Source organism: Rhea pennata, chromosome 1, assembly GCF_028389875.1.
Source record: "Rhea pennata isolate bPtePen1 chromosome 1, bPtePen1.pri, whole genome shotgun sequence".
In the NCBI taxonomy this organism is placed as follows: Eukaryota; Metazoa; Chordata; class Aves; order Rheiformes; family Rheidae; genus Rhea; species Rhea pennata.
The window spans coordinates 142,644,556-142,661,404 of record NC_084663.1 but is presented as its reverse complement, the minus strand read 5'-3'; the positions used below and the strand labels follow the sequence as shown (position 1 = coordinate 142,661,404).

At 40.6% G+C, this 16,849-nt stretch overlaps 1 protein-coding gene across 2 annotated transcripts in view; it reads left to right on the top strand.

Moving 5' to 3' along the window:
* The first annotated feature begins 11,702 nt into the window (after positions 1 to 11,702).
* Positions 11,703 to 16,849, top strand: part of CD99 (CD99 molecule (Xg blood group)) — a 30,714-nt gene continuing 25,567 nt past the window's right edge. The window contains exon 1 of one of the 2 annotated variants that reach the window (XM_062601446.1): positions 11,703 to 11,842. In XM_062601446.1, the coding sequence (XP_062457430.1) occupies positions 11,785 to 11,842 (58 nt within the window). In that variant the 5' untranslated portion in view covers positions 11,703 to 11,784. The remainder of the gene's footprint in view (positions 11,843 to 16,849) is intronic. The other variant, XM_062601441.1, reaches the window with a different exon arrangement.

The window sequence follows — 16,849 nt, the reverse complement described above, 5'->3', positions numbered from 1 at the left end:
CCTGTAAAATGCTTTGATATCATTATTAAAAGGACTCACCAAAGAAATGCAGCTAGTCAGGAAAATTTATGTTATCCTGCAAATTACTATGATAATTAAACATACCTGGAATCTCACAGGAACTGGGAATATGCTAAGTGAGGAGACAGTAGGCTACAATACCATTAATTTTTTAAACAAATAAATGCTACCAGTCATGTGAGTGTCCTCAAGAGTTTGATTTAAAGTCATATAAAGTATTATTTGTAAATAGTGATGCAGAGGCATGTGCAAAAACAGCACAAACAAGACATTCAGCTTTTGCCAAGTTGGTCATTAGAGCCTGACAATAAAACAGTAGAACTGGTGTGCTGAGCTGATGTTTTCTTTAAATCCTATTGTGTAGGGTTAAAAAGTTCACTGCAAAAGCATTGGGCCAGAATAGAACTTGTCAGCTCTGATGCATGTTTTTCTGCTACTTCACCTATCTGCTGCCTTCTCTCCTGCCCAGCCTTATTTCTGAAGCTTAAAATTCATTCCTGTAAGACAAATGGATAAGCAAAGCATTATTTTACATCTCATTAGTCAGATTTAGAAAGTGAACTTTAAGGCTGGTGAGTAGAGCTGATGCAGCAGAGAAGAATACTGTGGATCTGAAGGTATTTCAGAAAACTTTCAGCTGTGCTTAAGCACAGCTTATGATAGTAAGGAAAAGCTTCTCCTACCTGCTTCATCTCAGTGCTGTCTCCTGCAACACGAAAGAGGATGTGAAGGTGAGCTAGGCAGCTGTCCTGGAGAGTAGCTGATTTAAGATGATACTTGCTTTCTCTCTTGTGTGAAGAGCAATCTCTAGAAATTGACATTTTTGGTTCTGTTTTCTTTAGTTACGTCAAAGAAATAATACCTTCTGAACATACGATTTTTCTGGTGTTGTCAGCTTTGTGCTGTCCACTCCCCCTAGCCCTGGAATGTAATAAGACACAGCTGAGGCTCAGTGAGAGGCACTCTGCTAACTGCGCAACCTTGGAGAGGATGATGCAATAAAGTTTTGGTCAATTTTACAGCTGTGTTAACTTAATCTGAAAAGGCCGGAGCACAGATCCCTGGATGCAGAAACGGGAATGCTAGAAATGGTTCCCTTTTATGGCACCTGTGCTCTGCTCAGGTCATCCACTGCATTGACAGTGGTTGTAGCTAAGGGTCTCACCCTGAACATTTTAGTTTGTTAAAAAAATTGGAGCTTTGTGTCAGGAAAAACAAATTTTGATAGTGTCAAAGGTGTCAGCCCACCTATAGGGCTATGAAAAGAGAGAGAAGAGAATCTTATATTTGCAAGAAAACAAATCAGGAACAGAAACAAGAATCTCAGCTCCTAAGCTTTCTGTTGGCATCACTAAACAATCACTGCTTTTTCTCAAAATGTGGAAAATCCTCTTTGAATGTTTACATAAAACAAAACTCATTTTGCATGTACTGTACTTTAACATAAAGGCTATAACACTTTGTAGGATTTAGATAGTTTAATTATAAAAGGACAGCTGATTCCACATAATCTCACTCACCCACAAAATATTCACACAGGCTAAGTGCAGCTTGCTTTGCTTTTCTGCTAAAGTTCATCTGACCTATAGGCCACAGTTGCTTCTACTGCACCATTACATAGCAGTCTCCTATAGGAACTCGTGCTAGCAAGATGAACCTGGAGGGAAGGGAAGGAGGTGGCAAATATATATTTGTGACTCAAAAGACAGAAGTCTGCAGGCAGTTAATTCTTAGTAAAAAGCAGAGAAAAAAAGGTTTTTTGTTGTTGTTGTTTTGTTTTTTTTTTTTTTTTTTTTTTTTAAGTATTTTGTACCTCTAAAAAGATTCCCTCTGATATATCCATAAATAGAAGTCAACTGGAACTGGAGATAGTGTATAATAAAATATATAATAAAAAATATCCTATAAACTTTACCTCTCCTCTGAGATTTGATTAAAGCATTTCAACATTTTGAGTTCCACTTTCTTAACTTTTTTTAAAATGCTGAAGGTTGCCACTGCACACAACAAAATCAGAATGGAGGCACCACAAACAATATTAATCTTTAGGGTTTAGCCTACTTTTGCACAAGAGATGAGGCACAGCATGGACAGTAGTGATGTGAAAACCTGATCAATATATATATTCCTTTTGAGCCCTCCTCCACAGACACTACTATGTAGTTTTATCTTCTTGCAAGTCTTGGCCTTGGCTTCCTACAGAAGCTTACGCAGCTGCATAGATTTTTACAGACTATTTCTGTGTTCAAACATAAATTCCAGTAGTATCTGTGCTTCTACCCACCTTACAAGTTCTCACTGCTCTTCCAAAATAGATTATGTTATTTTCAGAAGTCATGTAGGTTTATTGAGAAAGCTTGTTTTTTAAAAAAATATTTTCATCAATTTATTGACTCTTCCCTACTCTCCAAAATAACTGTACAGAAGGATACATCTGTACAAGCCAAGTTCTACTTGAGGGCCTTAACATTTAGCTTAAGGAGATAAGCTATCTCTCCTAACTTCAGCCAGACTAGAGAGGCTGTATCTGTCCTGCAAGCCTGGCTCACCGTGCAGCACACACCACCATTCTGGCCTCCCGGCTGCCCAGATAGGAGAGCCGGTTGCAGTGCAATGCAGGACTTTGTCAGCTCAGGGGCCTGTGGTTACTAATCACAAAAATCACTTTACAGGGGAGTGGGGGAATGGTCTCCATGTGAGTCTTATCTCAATGTGGTCTCCTCCTTGGCTCCATGGTATTAGATATAGCTAGGGGTGCTTGAAATTACCCATTGAAATACTGAATTCCTTTGCTAGCTTCTGTCTAGAGCTCTCAGCAAACTGCAAGAACAGGCTTTTATAACCTTTCCAACTACCCAGATACAAAAGAATGAGATAAGGCAGCAAAACAGGATAGTATATTGGGAAAAGAAGGTGAAGCAATGATATGAAAGGCAAGCAGTAATAGCTTTGAGATACCGACCCTGGTAATTGGAAGACCTAGATGTAAAAATGTGGCCTTTTCAGGACAACTGAGACCTCACTCCAATTCCCTCTTCCCCTCGCCTCAAAAGAAAAGGAAAGGAGGATTTTCTGTCATTTGTTTAGTATTTCTGATAGCACTCTAGGCATTTAGGAAAAAAAGAGTGTAAAAATCAATGACTCAGAAGAATGAATGTGGCAATGACAAATGCCCAAGCTATTTTCCTCAAGTGACACATGCTTTCCACATTTTTTAAATTCCATGGAGAAGTTATTCACAGGGAGTGTTCCCATGGCAGGTATAGTCATGTTAGCCTGTTTATGAACTCAGATTTTATGTGCTCAAATGGAAAAGGCTGTATTGTTTGACTTAATGACATTTCCTACACTACACAGACAGGAAAAGTGGATGGTCCAGCTCTGTGATTTGTATTTCACATACATACTATTTCTCTTCACACTTCCTTTTTTAAACTGGTGCTTAATTTTGCAGGGTAAAAATATTAATCAATCAGGAATATTACAAGTTTAGTTTAGTAAGCTGCTGTCATGTTTTCTATTTTTTCTCTAAATAATAAGAGAAAAAATACTAGAAGAAAAAAAATGCAACATTGTGAATTTACTTGTTCAGAATAATAGTGCAGACCTGCCCCTAAAGATTCCAGCATTAGTAACAAAATTGTATAGGAAAAAAAAAGTAAAGACTTATTCATAACATGCCCTTCAAGGAAGTAATATAACAAGACTTGAATTTATTTTGGGTTATTAAGTGCATTTCTGTTACATGTGCTTTTTTCTGAGAAAGCTTTTTTCTGAGAAAGCAGAAAGGCAAAAGCAGAAAGAATTGGAAACAGCAGACCACAGAATTGGAAAAAACAGAGAACTGGAGGTAAAAACGATTTCCCTCTTAGTGTGGAAGAAACAAAACAAAACAAAAAAAAAACAAGAATGTAACTCCCTTCCTTCAACTGGTTTTAAATTATTAGCTTAAAAAAAAAAAAAAAAAAAAAGGTAAATCTGAATGAGTCAGACAATTAACTTGTGAAATATGTTATCACTCACTGTAAATTGATAGAGAATAATCTAAAATTTTGATTTCTTTTCAGCTGGACTATGTCATCAGTATCAGCAGCTCCTTAAATTTTTGCTTTTCTCCACTCTGACAATTATCTCAGCTACTCCACTGTCATACCTCACCAGTCTGTATAGACAGCTGCAAGGGAAGGACCATAACCTTCATCTTTCGGGAACAAAACTCAGGAAATCAATTTTGTTCATCAACAAAGCACATGAGTACACTCAAGCATTTCAGGGTCATGATTCAAAAAAAGCTGCATGGGCTGAGCAGGGAGCCTTGTGAGCCAACCGAAGGCACTGTTGAACACAACATCCGCTCTTATACATGAGGAGATAAACTACAGGAAAGATCCTAAACCAGGAAAGCTATTCTACTGCTGCAACTAAGCAAGGCATTTAAAAGGGAAATAAGAAAACAAGTTGCCTACTCACCTTCCCAACCGCCCAACTGTTAGGACACTTGCCTATTTGCATTCATGCGTTCCTGAGACCATGCATGACTAGTAATGATTTTAGTTCTCCTATGTGTGAAAGGAGATCCTCTAGGCACCTCTGAAGATCAAATCCAAACATTATCTCTTATCCTTGAAAGATGGACATTGAAAATTGTGTATGTGTCAGACAGATTGTCTTATGGATCAGGCTATGAATCTGGCCTGCAAATGACTTTCAGCAAGTGAGTCTTGTTGAAACCATCTCACCAAAATGGTGAGAACCATTTTGTTCAGAATAAAAGAGATCCCCAACACTAATGAGGGACTGGAGGCCTGAATTCTTCATGGGCTACAGTTAACATTCACTGTTAAAATAGTCTTGGGTTGAGTAGTACTATTATTAACTTTATAGTGATATAAAATAATTTGGGGTATTCCCATATTGAAAACATTGCAAGGTTTCTGAAACTATGATTTTTCATTTATTTTTATAACTCTGTCTTTTCAAGAATGGACAGTCTCTACCTCATATCATAGGCACTAGGGTTTCTTTTATATAAACACATGACTTAGTGACTTGAGCTTCTTTGGGTCATTGAGCCCCTAGTCAGACTATGCAAAGACTGAGACCACTGTCTTTCAAACTGCTGCTGGGCCTGATGCAGTAGGCCTAAAGCTTCAAAAGCTTTAAAGCTAAATGCAACAACAAACAGTACATGATATAGGATGCATCCTGAAGAATCTGCTGCTTGTATTCTGCTACACACAACTCCAGTAACTTATTCTTGCCTTAGACTGTAGACCAATGAAGTTGCCAGCAGCATTTCTCATAGCGTCTTAATGAAGGATTACTATATGGAGATCTAAGAGAAATACAGAGATGTTTTTGTTATATCAGTGTAGCTCAAAAGATTTTGCCCTAATGTGATGCATCTAGCATACATATACAAAAATCATTAAGAACAAAATTTTTCACGAATGGCTGCTAAATTTACGCCCTGTTTGTGAGATCTGCTAACTTCTTTCAAGAATTCAGCTACACCCTTATTGTCTTTATGAAATTTGCCAGTTATGTAATCTGTGCTATGTAACAGAGGTGGAGACGTAGCAGCCAACAAACCATGGAAGAAAAATTAGTTTTCATTAAATCTTAGCTTTTTTCCTCCCTTCTAAAGCAATTATTTTTAACCTAGGCCTTCAGCCTAGCACATAACCCAAGATTATCTAATTGGATCAACCACAGAAATTCTTGAATCATGCTGGTCTTATAGTTCATGCAATTCTGTGTTGAACTAACTCACCTTCAAGGCAACTGGTCTGATTCATGTCTCTGGTACAGGCCACTTTGCAGCGTGTGCTGCAGCAGGCTTCTGCAGCATGGCTGGGAAGGCATGAAGGAAAGAGAGCGTTAGCAGTGATTACGCAGAGCTGGATTCCCATGGCAGAGAAAGAAAGGGGTAGCCACAGAATGGGATGTATGACCACTTCATTCAATTTTTACAGGAAAGAAACTTCTGAGAAGCTCGATTCCAGAACAATGGGACGTGCACACTCAAGTTTATATGAAAGAAAAGAAAAAAACTTTCACATTTTTTACCACATAGGCAACATCTATATTGGATCTATCACAATCATCTGTGGAATGAATTGTGGCTACAAAATACAGACACTGACTTGCTTTTGCTTCATATGAACTTAACAGGTTACAGAAATGAGCTATTTTTCCTTAGAGGCAAAAACATAAAAAATAACAGAAAGATGAAGGAGGATGTTGTCAGATAATACAGGAAAGGACAACAGCACCTAAATGACTAAAATATATACTCACATGTTCCTGTTTTATGGAATAAAACACCTCTAACATATATCAATAGTGCCTTAATCACATTCACTTAGTTTCAGAAAGATATAGCTTCCTGAACAAATAGTAGAAACTCAGTGCAGCATTTACCTTGTCAAGAGTTTATTTAGTCAGTTTTTCTCCTTCCTTCTCTATTTAAAGAGCAGAAATGAATGGAATTTAACATCATGGAAAAGGGCAAACAAAACCAGCATTAAGTTATCACCTTAAAATTCAATTATTTTGTTGTAGTAAACCTCATTTTACTGAAACAGAAATCAAAGAAAATAAATCAATAAACAAAAACCCAATTAATAATATACAATAGAAATAGAAAAATAGAAAAAAAAAATGAATACAAATAATAAATAATGCCTAATAGAAATTTTAATGCATCACGGTAACTATGAAAAATCACTTGTTCCACCAGAAAAGGAACATAAACATACCCAAATAATATCCACTGCCCCAATATTTGATATGTCTAGCCTAAAAAAACCTTGGAATTAATGCTTGCAAAGAAGGCCTGTCTATTTCAACATCACTAGTTCTTTCAGAGGAACTATTAAAATATACTAAGAATGCCACTGCTTAATCATAAGTAATTCACTATCCTACGTGAGGATCCTAGGATATTGTAGTATTGTAGGATATAGTAATTCAATATCCTAGGGTATTTAGCATCAAGGAAGGAAACAGATTGGTTTTTAAGGGAAAATGGTTGTAGTTGCATGTATTAAAGAAGGGAGCATCTAAGAGAAGGAGAGAGAAATAGTAGAGAACAGGTTGCTCAGAAAACTGCAGGTAAGTTAGTTCCTTGGTTTAAGAAAAGATACTTAAAAAGAATTAATGGTGTATTATCTATATTTATAGATATTAAGATTAATAAGCTTATATAGCTTGTTTATCACTACTATGAATCTGTTTGATACCCTTCCTATATTCTACTGATTTGTATATAAAACATATGTGTATCATATCACCTAGGAAGAACATGTTAAGGATTGTAGTTGAGGGTTTCATTTGCTTGAAACAGTTACCTAGGGAACAAAATATCCCTTCTGTTAAAATAGTATTATGCTAAAGAATTGGTTTTTTGTAACAGAAATAGGTTATTTTATTAATCAACAAACTGTGTGTTCCATTATGGAGTTAAACTCTCAAATAGCATTCATATCATATAGTGTACAGTTTTTTTTTTTAACAACTTTTTCCCTAACAACTCTTCAAATGTGGATTAATATGCAAAGAATAGGCCAAGAAAGTCATGCGAACTTTTCTGGAAAAAAAAAAAACAAACAAAACAAAAAGAACTTTGGACATGGAAAGATTTTTGGATAGTTTATAGAAGCAGAAAGTATAGTCAAAGTACATATGTTACTAGAGGGAAAAATAAAAGACAACATATAAGACTATTTGAAGGAAATATGAAAAGGAAACAGTATCTGGTTTATAGTGACAGTAGAATATTTTTTTTCTTGTAATGGAAATGGGATGAACTTCAAAGAAGATGAGATCTCTTTTGCCATGGATTTTAGTGCCTAGTTATCCAAGATAGTGCCTTAACTCACATAGGTATACTGCAACAATTGCTGCTGCAAGTGGTATCAACAGAGGGCATTTACAGAAGGAAAAGCCTAGAGTAACGAAGGCCGAAAGCTGGGTAACTGGTCTTTGGAGAGGTTGGTAGGTACCTACGCATTTCCTGCATAAACTCTTTCTCTGAAAGATCTTTGTTATTGAGCACTCCTAGGCTGTTGTAGAGGAATCTAATTTGTTTTCCTAGGAGGGGGCCCTTGAGCTACAGTGTTTTGTCTCTTCTATCTGGCAAAGCAGAGAGCATCAGAAAATACCACAAACAGATGAGTCATCAAAAGCAACATAGTAGGTGCTGAAGGTTGTTTGGACTCTAGTCAACTCTGAATATACTCTCAGAACTGGAAATAATGCTGATGCTTGATGCAGTTTTTATGATCTTTAACCAAAGATAAATTGGAGTTAACTATGTTTATAATAAATTTTATATTTCATTCTTAAAAAAAAAAGAAAAAGTCATATCGACTGACCACACTATATCAGCTTGCTTGTGACCCTAAAACTTTGACCAAAGTGATATTACACCTATTTATACGAATGTTTGGCAGTGGACCTGATCACTTCTCACAATTCAACTATGAAAACACTGGGAGGAAATAATGTTTCATATGTTGGATTTTTTTTAATAAAGATAAATGTGAAACTTTATTTTCCTGAAGGAGAAACAAAGATCTGAGCCTATGTTTCAGTAGATATCATGATTGAAACCAGCACTGAAACTTTGCACATCAGTTTGTTTCCAATTAATTAGAATGAAACAAAATGAGATACTTTCAGCAAATAGTCTTGAAGTACATGCTGTTAAATGAGGCCACAACAACAAACATCAATGCACTTAGACATCCTCCTTACATGTGAGTATTCTTGGTGTTCAAATACATTGTGCCTCAAACAAAAGAAGAATCAACAGAGGAACATATTGTCAAATTCTAGTCAACAGCACAAGCAGAAAGGCAAAGTAACTGCCAGGGTTATTTTTCCCTTCCATACTCCCACCAATTTTGTTATTGTAAATGAATATATGTATGCATCAAAGCTTTTTACTCTTGACTTGAACAATACTACCTCTCTTTTTTTCTGTCTTGCCCACCTGCTTCTCCGCCTAATGGCACTGGCTGTGGCACTCCCTTTCCGAAAGCTGTCCTCGGGTGACAAGCAGAGCAGTAAGGTTTTAACTGCTTCCCCTGCCCTCCCCTTTCCCCTTCTCCCCCCTCCCCCTCACCAAAAATGTATTTGTCTTTCCTTTGCTTCTTCAAATATCTGAGTTATGCTGTTTCCGGAAACACTGAGATCTCATAAGCAAAAGGAGTAAAAAGTTAGGTTAAGCAGAGACAGGAAAAGAGCTGCAAGATCTTACTTCAGAAGAGCAGTGGGATGAAACAGAAGAAAGGAGCATTTATCTTCATAGTTAGCACACAGCTGTAAAGGCAGCTTCTTTTCTCAAGCTCACATCTTTTCAGTTTGTTGAAGTCTGGATAGTTTCTTCTGGATTTACAACTTCCAACTTTGATGTACTGTAGTATGAATCATATTTTTCATAGAGCCTAACCATACACAATTTTCATGTCTCTTAAAGATGCTGGTTTTTAACCTGCCTTAGCAGGAGGTTGCTTCTCTGAAGATGGTGACTTTGACAATGACACTCACAGAATCACAGCATGGTTGAGGTTGGAAGGGACCTCTGGAAATCATCTAGTCCAACCTCCTCACTCAGCAGGGTCACCTAGAGCATGGTAGACAGGGTTGCATCCAAGCAGGCCTTGAAGATCTCCAGAGAAGGAGACTCCACAACCTCTCTGGGAAATCTGTGCCAGTGCTCTGTCACTCTCACAGTGAAGAAATTCCCCCTCACGTTTAGGCAGAACTTCCTATGCTTCAATTTCTGCCCATTGCCTCTTGTCCTGTCCCATGGGGCAACTGAAAAGAGTTTATCCCTGTCCCCCTGACATCCTCCCTTCGGATACTTCAGACTCCGGAAACAGGAAACTACATAAGCCTGATTTGACATGGTAGCTGGTAGTGAGATAACTAGGCTCTTTTTGGTAGTTGTGTAATCCTGAAAAAAGAGTGGGTTGGTACAAAGTGATTAAATAAAGAAGTTTTCATCAACATAACTTCTTAGAAGATGATTAACAATCATTATTAAACACTCTATTAAAGGACATCCTTTGAGCAACATTAATGATTTCCTATGGATTAACAGATGTCAGTAATGAATAGACACACACTTTTGGATACACAATGCATGTGTATATATTTAACCTTATGTTCTGGGTTTGGAGGCCAGAAAAAAAACAAAGCTTCTAACATTAATTCCATAAACACTAATGACTGGAAAAGCCTATTGCTGTTCAGACCCAACTACCCTCAGCTATCAACGGATTCTATAGTACTACTTCTGCAAAACTCAGGTATTTTAAAGGAAAAAAAATATCCTTAACTTAAAACAAAACATGGCATAGTTTTAAGATATTAAGTTTACTACTACAATAAAATTCTTCACTGCCTAAAGTTAGGCCTGATAATTATTTGGCTGTGAACTGCTGAGGAGGAAGAAATATCACCATCAGTTTACGAACTGCTGACAGTGACTCACCCATTGACTTCCTACTTCTTCAAGTGTCAAAATCCTACAAATGCTACAGCAGAGCTATGGACCTCCTTGATTAAAAAGATGCAACAAATCTTCAGTTAGCTTCTAAATCACACACTGTGTGCCACTAAAGTATTTATTATCCAGTCAATAATCACAGAATGGTTGAGGTTGGAAGGGACCTCTGGAGATCATCTAGTCCAACCTCCCTGCTCAAGCAGGGTCACCTAGAGCATGTTAGACAGGGTTGCATCCAGGTGGGTTTTGAATATTTCCAGAGAAAGAGACTCCACAGCCTCTCTGGGTGACTTGTTCCAGTGCTCCGTCACTCTCATGGTAAAGAAGTTTTTCCTCATATTCCAGTGGGCAGAGAGGAACCTCATGAAATTCAACAAAGGCAAGTGCAGGGTCCTACATCTAGAGAGGAATATGAGCCAGCAATGTGCCCTTGTGGCAAAGAAGGCCAACTGTATCCTGGGGTGCATTAGGAAGACTGTTGCCAGCAGGTCGAGGGAGGTGATCCTGCCCCTCGACTCAGCCCTGGTGAGGTCTCATCTCGAATACTGTGTCCAGTTTTGGGCTCCCCAGTACGAGAGAGACATGGAGCTACTGGAGAGAGTCCAGCAGCAGTCCAACAGCATGGGGCTGCAGCGCATGAAGAACCAACTCCCATGAAAGTAAGCATCCAATACAGGATGTGAAATTCCCGTTAGAAAGGGAGTCCTACAAAACCAGGTCTCTCTGCTTAACATCTGCCTTCCCGCAGCATGCAAATTTGCCAACACCCTTGCTCCATGGTGCACAGGGGGCTGCACTCGCACCCTTCGGCTGCGGGCCTAGCGCAGCATTCCTTGCGAATGCAGAAATAAGCTGCCTCACCGATGGCTCCAACCAGAGGGGAAGCAAGCGCGCGGCGGGGGTAAAGCGCGCTAGGTGCCTCGGCAGGCTGGCGAGACTCCGCCGGGAGCAGAGGGCGGCTGCGGGCAGCAGCGCCCGGGGCCTGCGGCTCCCCGGCGGCCGCCCGCCCTCGGCCCCGGGGCCGGGGGGGGCTCGAAGCGCGGCCCCCGCGGGGCAGCCCGCCGCGGGCGCGGCGGCTCCCGGCCCCGGCCGCGCCCCGACGGCGCCCCCGGAGGCGGCGCGGCGCGGCGGGTCCCGCCCGGGGCGGCGGCGGCGGGGAGGGCCGGGCGCCTCCCGCCCCTCTCCCCCGCCCCCGCGGCTGGGCTCGGCGGGCAGCGGGGCAGACGGCGGCGGAGCGCGCAGCCATGCTGCGCCGCGGGCTCCTTCTCCTGCTTTCGCTGCTCTGTGTCCTGGGCCAAGACGGTGCGGTGCGGTGCGGGCCGGGCCGGGCGTGGTGCGGTGCGGGCCGGGCGCGGTGCTGCCCCGCTGCCCCTTCTTCACTTTGCTTTCGCTAAGCCGCTGCGTGTTCCCGACCTCGCCGCCGCCTCCGTGCTGGCGACGCCGCTTTTCGTCTGTGCGGTTCTTTCGCTGTTAACTCGCCTCGCTAACACCGTCCGCGCTGGGGGCGTTTGGCTCGGGGTGGTGCCTCTTGAAGGGTAGCTGCGAGTTTCGGCGCGGCCAGGGAGCTCGCCTTCGGTTTAGCTTCCATTTTAGGAAAGAAAACAGCGGTATGATAAATTTAGGGCAGCCGTTAGTCACCAGAAAGTTCGCTTTCGCGTGCCAGCCTTACTCGTTTAGCACGGGAAAACTCCAGTGTAAAACACTCCGCGTGTTTTCGGAGAGCTTCTCCAGGCTTCAGTGTGTTTATGGGTCAATTTTCTTCAGCTTTGATCAGAACAGCGTGTATGTAATAGCATATGTGTATTTAGTGCAAGGAAGTGCACTGGGGGCGGGGGGGATTCCTTGTTTGGAGGCAAAGTAGTTCCCACAACTGCATTTTCCTTTTCCTTTTCTTTCTTTCTTTCTTTCTTTCTTTTTTCTTTTCTTTTTTTTTTCCCCCCAAGGACAAAGCTAATTGCCAGACTTCTAAATTGCAATATGCAATGCAAACTATTGCTTCTCATGTAACTTTTCTCTTATTTTTAAGAAATACTTTTTTCTTTTCTGTTAGTAAGTATGCTTAATGCTATGCCTAGACAACTTTTTTGTCAAGTACTTTGCAAAAGTAACCTTTCATATCTTAAAGCTGTGCGTCTCTTCACTGTGGGAGAGAAGGAGAAAATACTGGTTCCTGGCTTTGACTGGAAGGTATAGATATCGTAGAATAGCAGATAAGCAGTTTGGCTTCAAGCCTGTTTGAATTCAGTTACCTGCTATGGCTGTATAGCAGTCCTAGCTGCTAGGCTGACCGGTCTGAACTCTTGGAAAAATAGTATAATTCTATAATATCTGACTGTTATATGGAGGTATTTGGGATCACTCAAAATCAGGCTATCTAAAAGTATTACTTAAAATTTTTGAGGTGAATAACATTTGTCCAGTTTCTGCTTCATCGAAGGAAGAGTGTACCAAGTCTTCTTTCAAGCTTTGTATTTAGACTTCTGAAGGAAAGGATGCTAAATTTTTAAAAGATAACTTTTAAAAAGCTATTTAACTTACCTGAGTAGTGGTTAATGACCATAATGTGAACTAAGTAGATGAATTAAGTAAAACACTTTTCTTTAAACAAAATGAAGAATTCAAAAACTGCTGAGAGTGTCAGTCTGATGAGGGTGGGGCAATTTAAGGCAGTTTCAAATTTGTGCTGCTGCAATCTTTAGTTAAAACATAGGTAAAATCTGAATGACATACTCTAAAAGCTTAAATGCCACTGTTAGTAGGCAGTCTGTATTCTAAACTAACAACATTGCATCTAAAAATTAAGGATTTTACTCTGTAGCTGTTGTGTAACTGTTTGGACTGTTGGCTGTTTGGACTTGAACAGTCCAGTTTCACTTGGACTACTGGCTCTCACAGTTAAAGCATTTGTGTCTGTGGCCTTGTGAGTGACTTTTTTTTTTTTAGGCACTTTAAAACTGTGTCAGGGTTATAAACGATATGCAGAATATCGTGAGGATCTGAATGTGTTATTAAGCAATCGTGAACTTTGTTATTTTGAGCTTGATCTTGCCTAAAAGAAGAGCTTGCAGTTTTGCTGTTACAACTGGTATTTAAATATTTGCCAACTATGAGCTCTGCAAGTCAGCCTAAGCTGGAATTTAGGTGTCTATGAGGCTGAATCCAGAAAAAGGCTGTGAGTTTATACATTGTGGCTTGAGCTAGTCTAACAGCTTGTCACTGCTAAGAAGTGGGATTTTCCTATTTCTCTCCTTCTGTATTTGGTCTGCTGCCCACCAGATCCTGTACTCAGATGGTTCAGCTTAAGTCAGCAAATGACTAATTTGGTGCATTAAATCTCTTCTGCAGTGTCTGACAGACATCAGAGCCAGCACAAGGGAGTGGCAGGACTGAACATCTGGGAGTGGAAATGAGACTTTGGGGGAGGAGGGGCACGGAGGGGAGAGAGAGAGAGAAGGAGACTTCCTGCTCTGGTCAGTGGTGAGTCATCAGACTGACTCAGCTGCCTTAAATCTGCAACACCGCCAATTTTGCCCAGGATCTAACTTTTAGGAATCTGTTTTTTCAGGGCAGAATGAAAGCAAATATACTAGGTCCTAGGTCTTCTGTACAGTGTGTGAGAACAGTTCAGCACTTCAGAAGAACTGAAAAAAAAAAAAAGAGAGAATTCAGTGATGATGATGAGCAAAAAATGGCTTGCACATAGACACAAAGCTCAAAGTTTCCCTTCTGTATCGCAGAAAGATCAAGGCATAAAAAGGTGTCTGTTCACTGTACATCTAGACTCTGGGTTCAAGTGTACAAACTTCAAGTATTCTCTGCAAGGCTCGAATAGAGCTTTTTGATGGAAACATAGTTTCCACTAGAAATAGTTGTGGTATTGAATACTAGGAGGCGAAAAAAAATGCTTGCCTTGGAACTGAGGTATCTATGTTGTAAGTTCTGTAGCCTAAGGTGAATTAAAGGTGGAGATCCCTGCTTCCTAAAACTATTGTAACTCTACATGGCTATGAGCAAAGGGAAAGAAACACCTGTGCCACTAATTTCTTGTTGAGGCAAGTCAGTACTGAGAAAAATTACTAGTTAGATGAGAGATGATTAAAGCAGCCTGTCTGTAATCTAGCAGTTAGAGCTTTTAGCTGGAATAGGGAGGTAGAATAGGGGCTCCTGGAGACCAGTCTCTGCTTTGCAGGTTGTGGAGTTGTGTGCCTTTTAATTCTGTTTTTTTAAAAACAGAAACAGCTTTCTTTTAGCATTTTTGTAGTGGTGCTAGTGGCACCACTTGGCAGCATGAACTTGAAAAATGCAGCACTTGTTGTTCCGTGCTTCTGTTTCCTCTAGTTTGAAATGGTTGGGATTTTGTGTGGTGTTATTCATATAAAATGGCCACAGCACTGCTAGATCAAAATGACATCACTCCTACAAACTGCTACAGCTTTCTGTAGTTGCAGTGATTTAACTTGGCAAGAGTTAAGCATGACTTAGCCAAGCCCAAGCCTGGCTACTGTCCAGCCAAAATCACTTTCAGTATTTTCCTGATATTACTGTGATAGGTTTGCCCACACTAAGCAATTGTTTTAACTCTTGACTTTCTTGAACCTCTCACTGCAGTAAATTCATATTTCATCGAGTGACAGTTGTGTTAGCAAAATGCTATAATAGTAATCTTTATCAGTTAAGATCATCTTGACAGACATGAGCATCTTTTTAGTCATACTGCTTTTCCATGCTCTGGCACAGGAACCTACTCTTCAGGGCCCAGCAGGAGTGTGTGGAGAGCGTGTCACAAGAAAAACAGTCTTGGCTTGGGGAACTTCTAATTAGACTTACTGCCAGCTAACACAACTATCTATTCCCTGTTCAGGTATTGAGAAAACATAAATGATGAAACAAACAGTCAGAAGTGAACACCTTGCCTCCCGCTTGCCCAGGCTCAAACACTTGTTAAGCCAAATACTTGTCGCCTTCCTCTCTTCTTAACCTCACTTCCTTGATTTTCACCGCTGGTTGCACTCAGATGTGTCCCGATTTCTTCAGCAAGGTGACAGGCCCTGTGAGAGGTTGGGGTTGGTGTGTAATGGTTTCTTTCTGCTGCTCCTCTGTGCTTTCTACTGGTTTCCCTGTGCTGCTCCTTGCTTCTTAGTGTTCCTTCCCCATCATGGGTTGCCTGTGGGCTGCGGTCCCTCAGCCTCTCCTTCCGAGAACACATCTCCAGCCACCTCATCTCGGCAGTTTCTCTTTCTGTGCCTACCAGAGTGTCTTCTCCCTTGTCTCCTGCCCCAGTGGCTGCTGCTGCTTCTTAAATATGTTTGAATGGGGTACTCTGTGTGCTCCTCTGGTTGAGGTTTTGATGGGCGACAGGTTGTTTATATTGGTTTTGGAGCCGGCTGAATCTGGCTGTGCCTGATAGGGCAATCCCTGGCCTTCTCCCACACAGGTTGCCACTGCGGCCCACTGCTAACGTTTGTGCCTAATGCATCCCACTCCGCACCTCTGCAAAACACATATTTACGAACTGGACTGGATATAAATCCCTTATAAAACCTACTTTTCACATAGTTCCCGTCTTAAAATCTGTTACAAACTCTACCTTTTCTTCCTGCAGAGGAGGCAACAGAGATTAACGCAGTAACAGTGTATGTCGCCTCCTGGAAACGACTACAGGGTTTAACACCACTGTCTGAACACACATCACAAACTCCATGTCTCTACGGTCCAAACTGGGTTAACATCATCATAATTTGAACACTTACTACAAACTTCAGGCTTTGTGTCTACAAACCACATAACACATAGTTTGTGAAGTAAAATGAGATTATTCAAAGTATCACTTGTAACAGCATGCATTTCATTATTCTCTTTCCAAAGGCCACCCAGTAAGTAAACCCTAGTCTTTGAGCTATAAAGACCACTTCCTTAGAGATATCAACTTCTGGAGAGGGAAGAAACACAAACTTGCTTCTCTATCTAAGTGTCCCCAGGGTTCACTGGTACTTTATCACCCCTTTGAGCTTGAGTATATAATTTTCTGCAGGGTTACTGTGACAGGTTCCTGGCTTTATGTCAGCCGACCTCACCACTTCCTACACGTGAGATTTCCATCTTTTAAGATTCCCCTTCTCTGGAGCCTTTTAGCCTGGCTTTTAGTACCATTTTACCTTTCTAGCTGCTGGGGGATGATAAGGAATATGATACACCTACTCTGCTCGATGATCTTCTGCCCGTTCTTGGACAGTTTTTCTGAAATGACTGCCATTATCTGATTCTAGCCTAAGCTGCATTTGTGGTGTCAGCAGATACATTTATATTTTC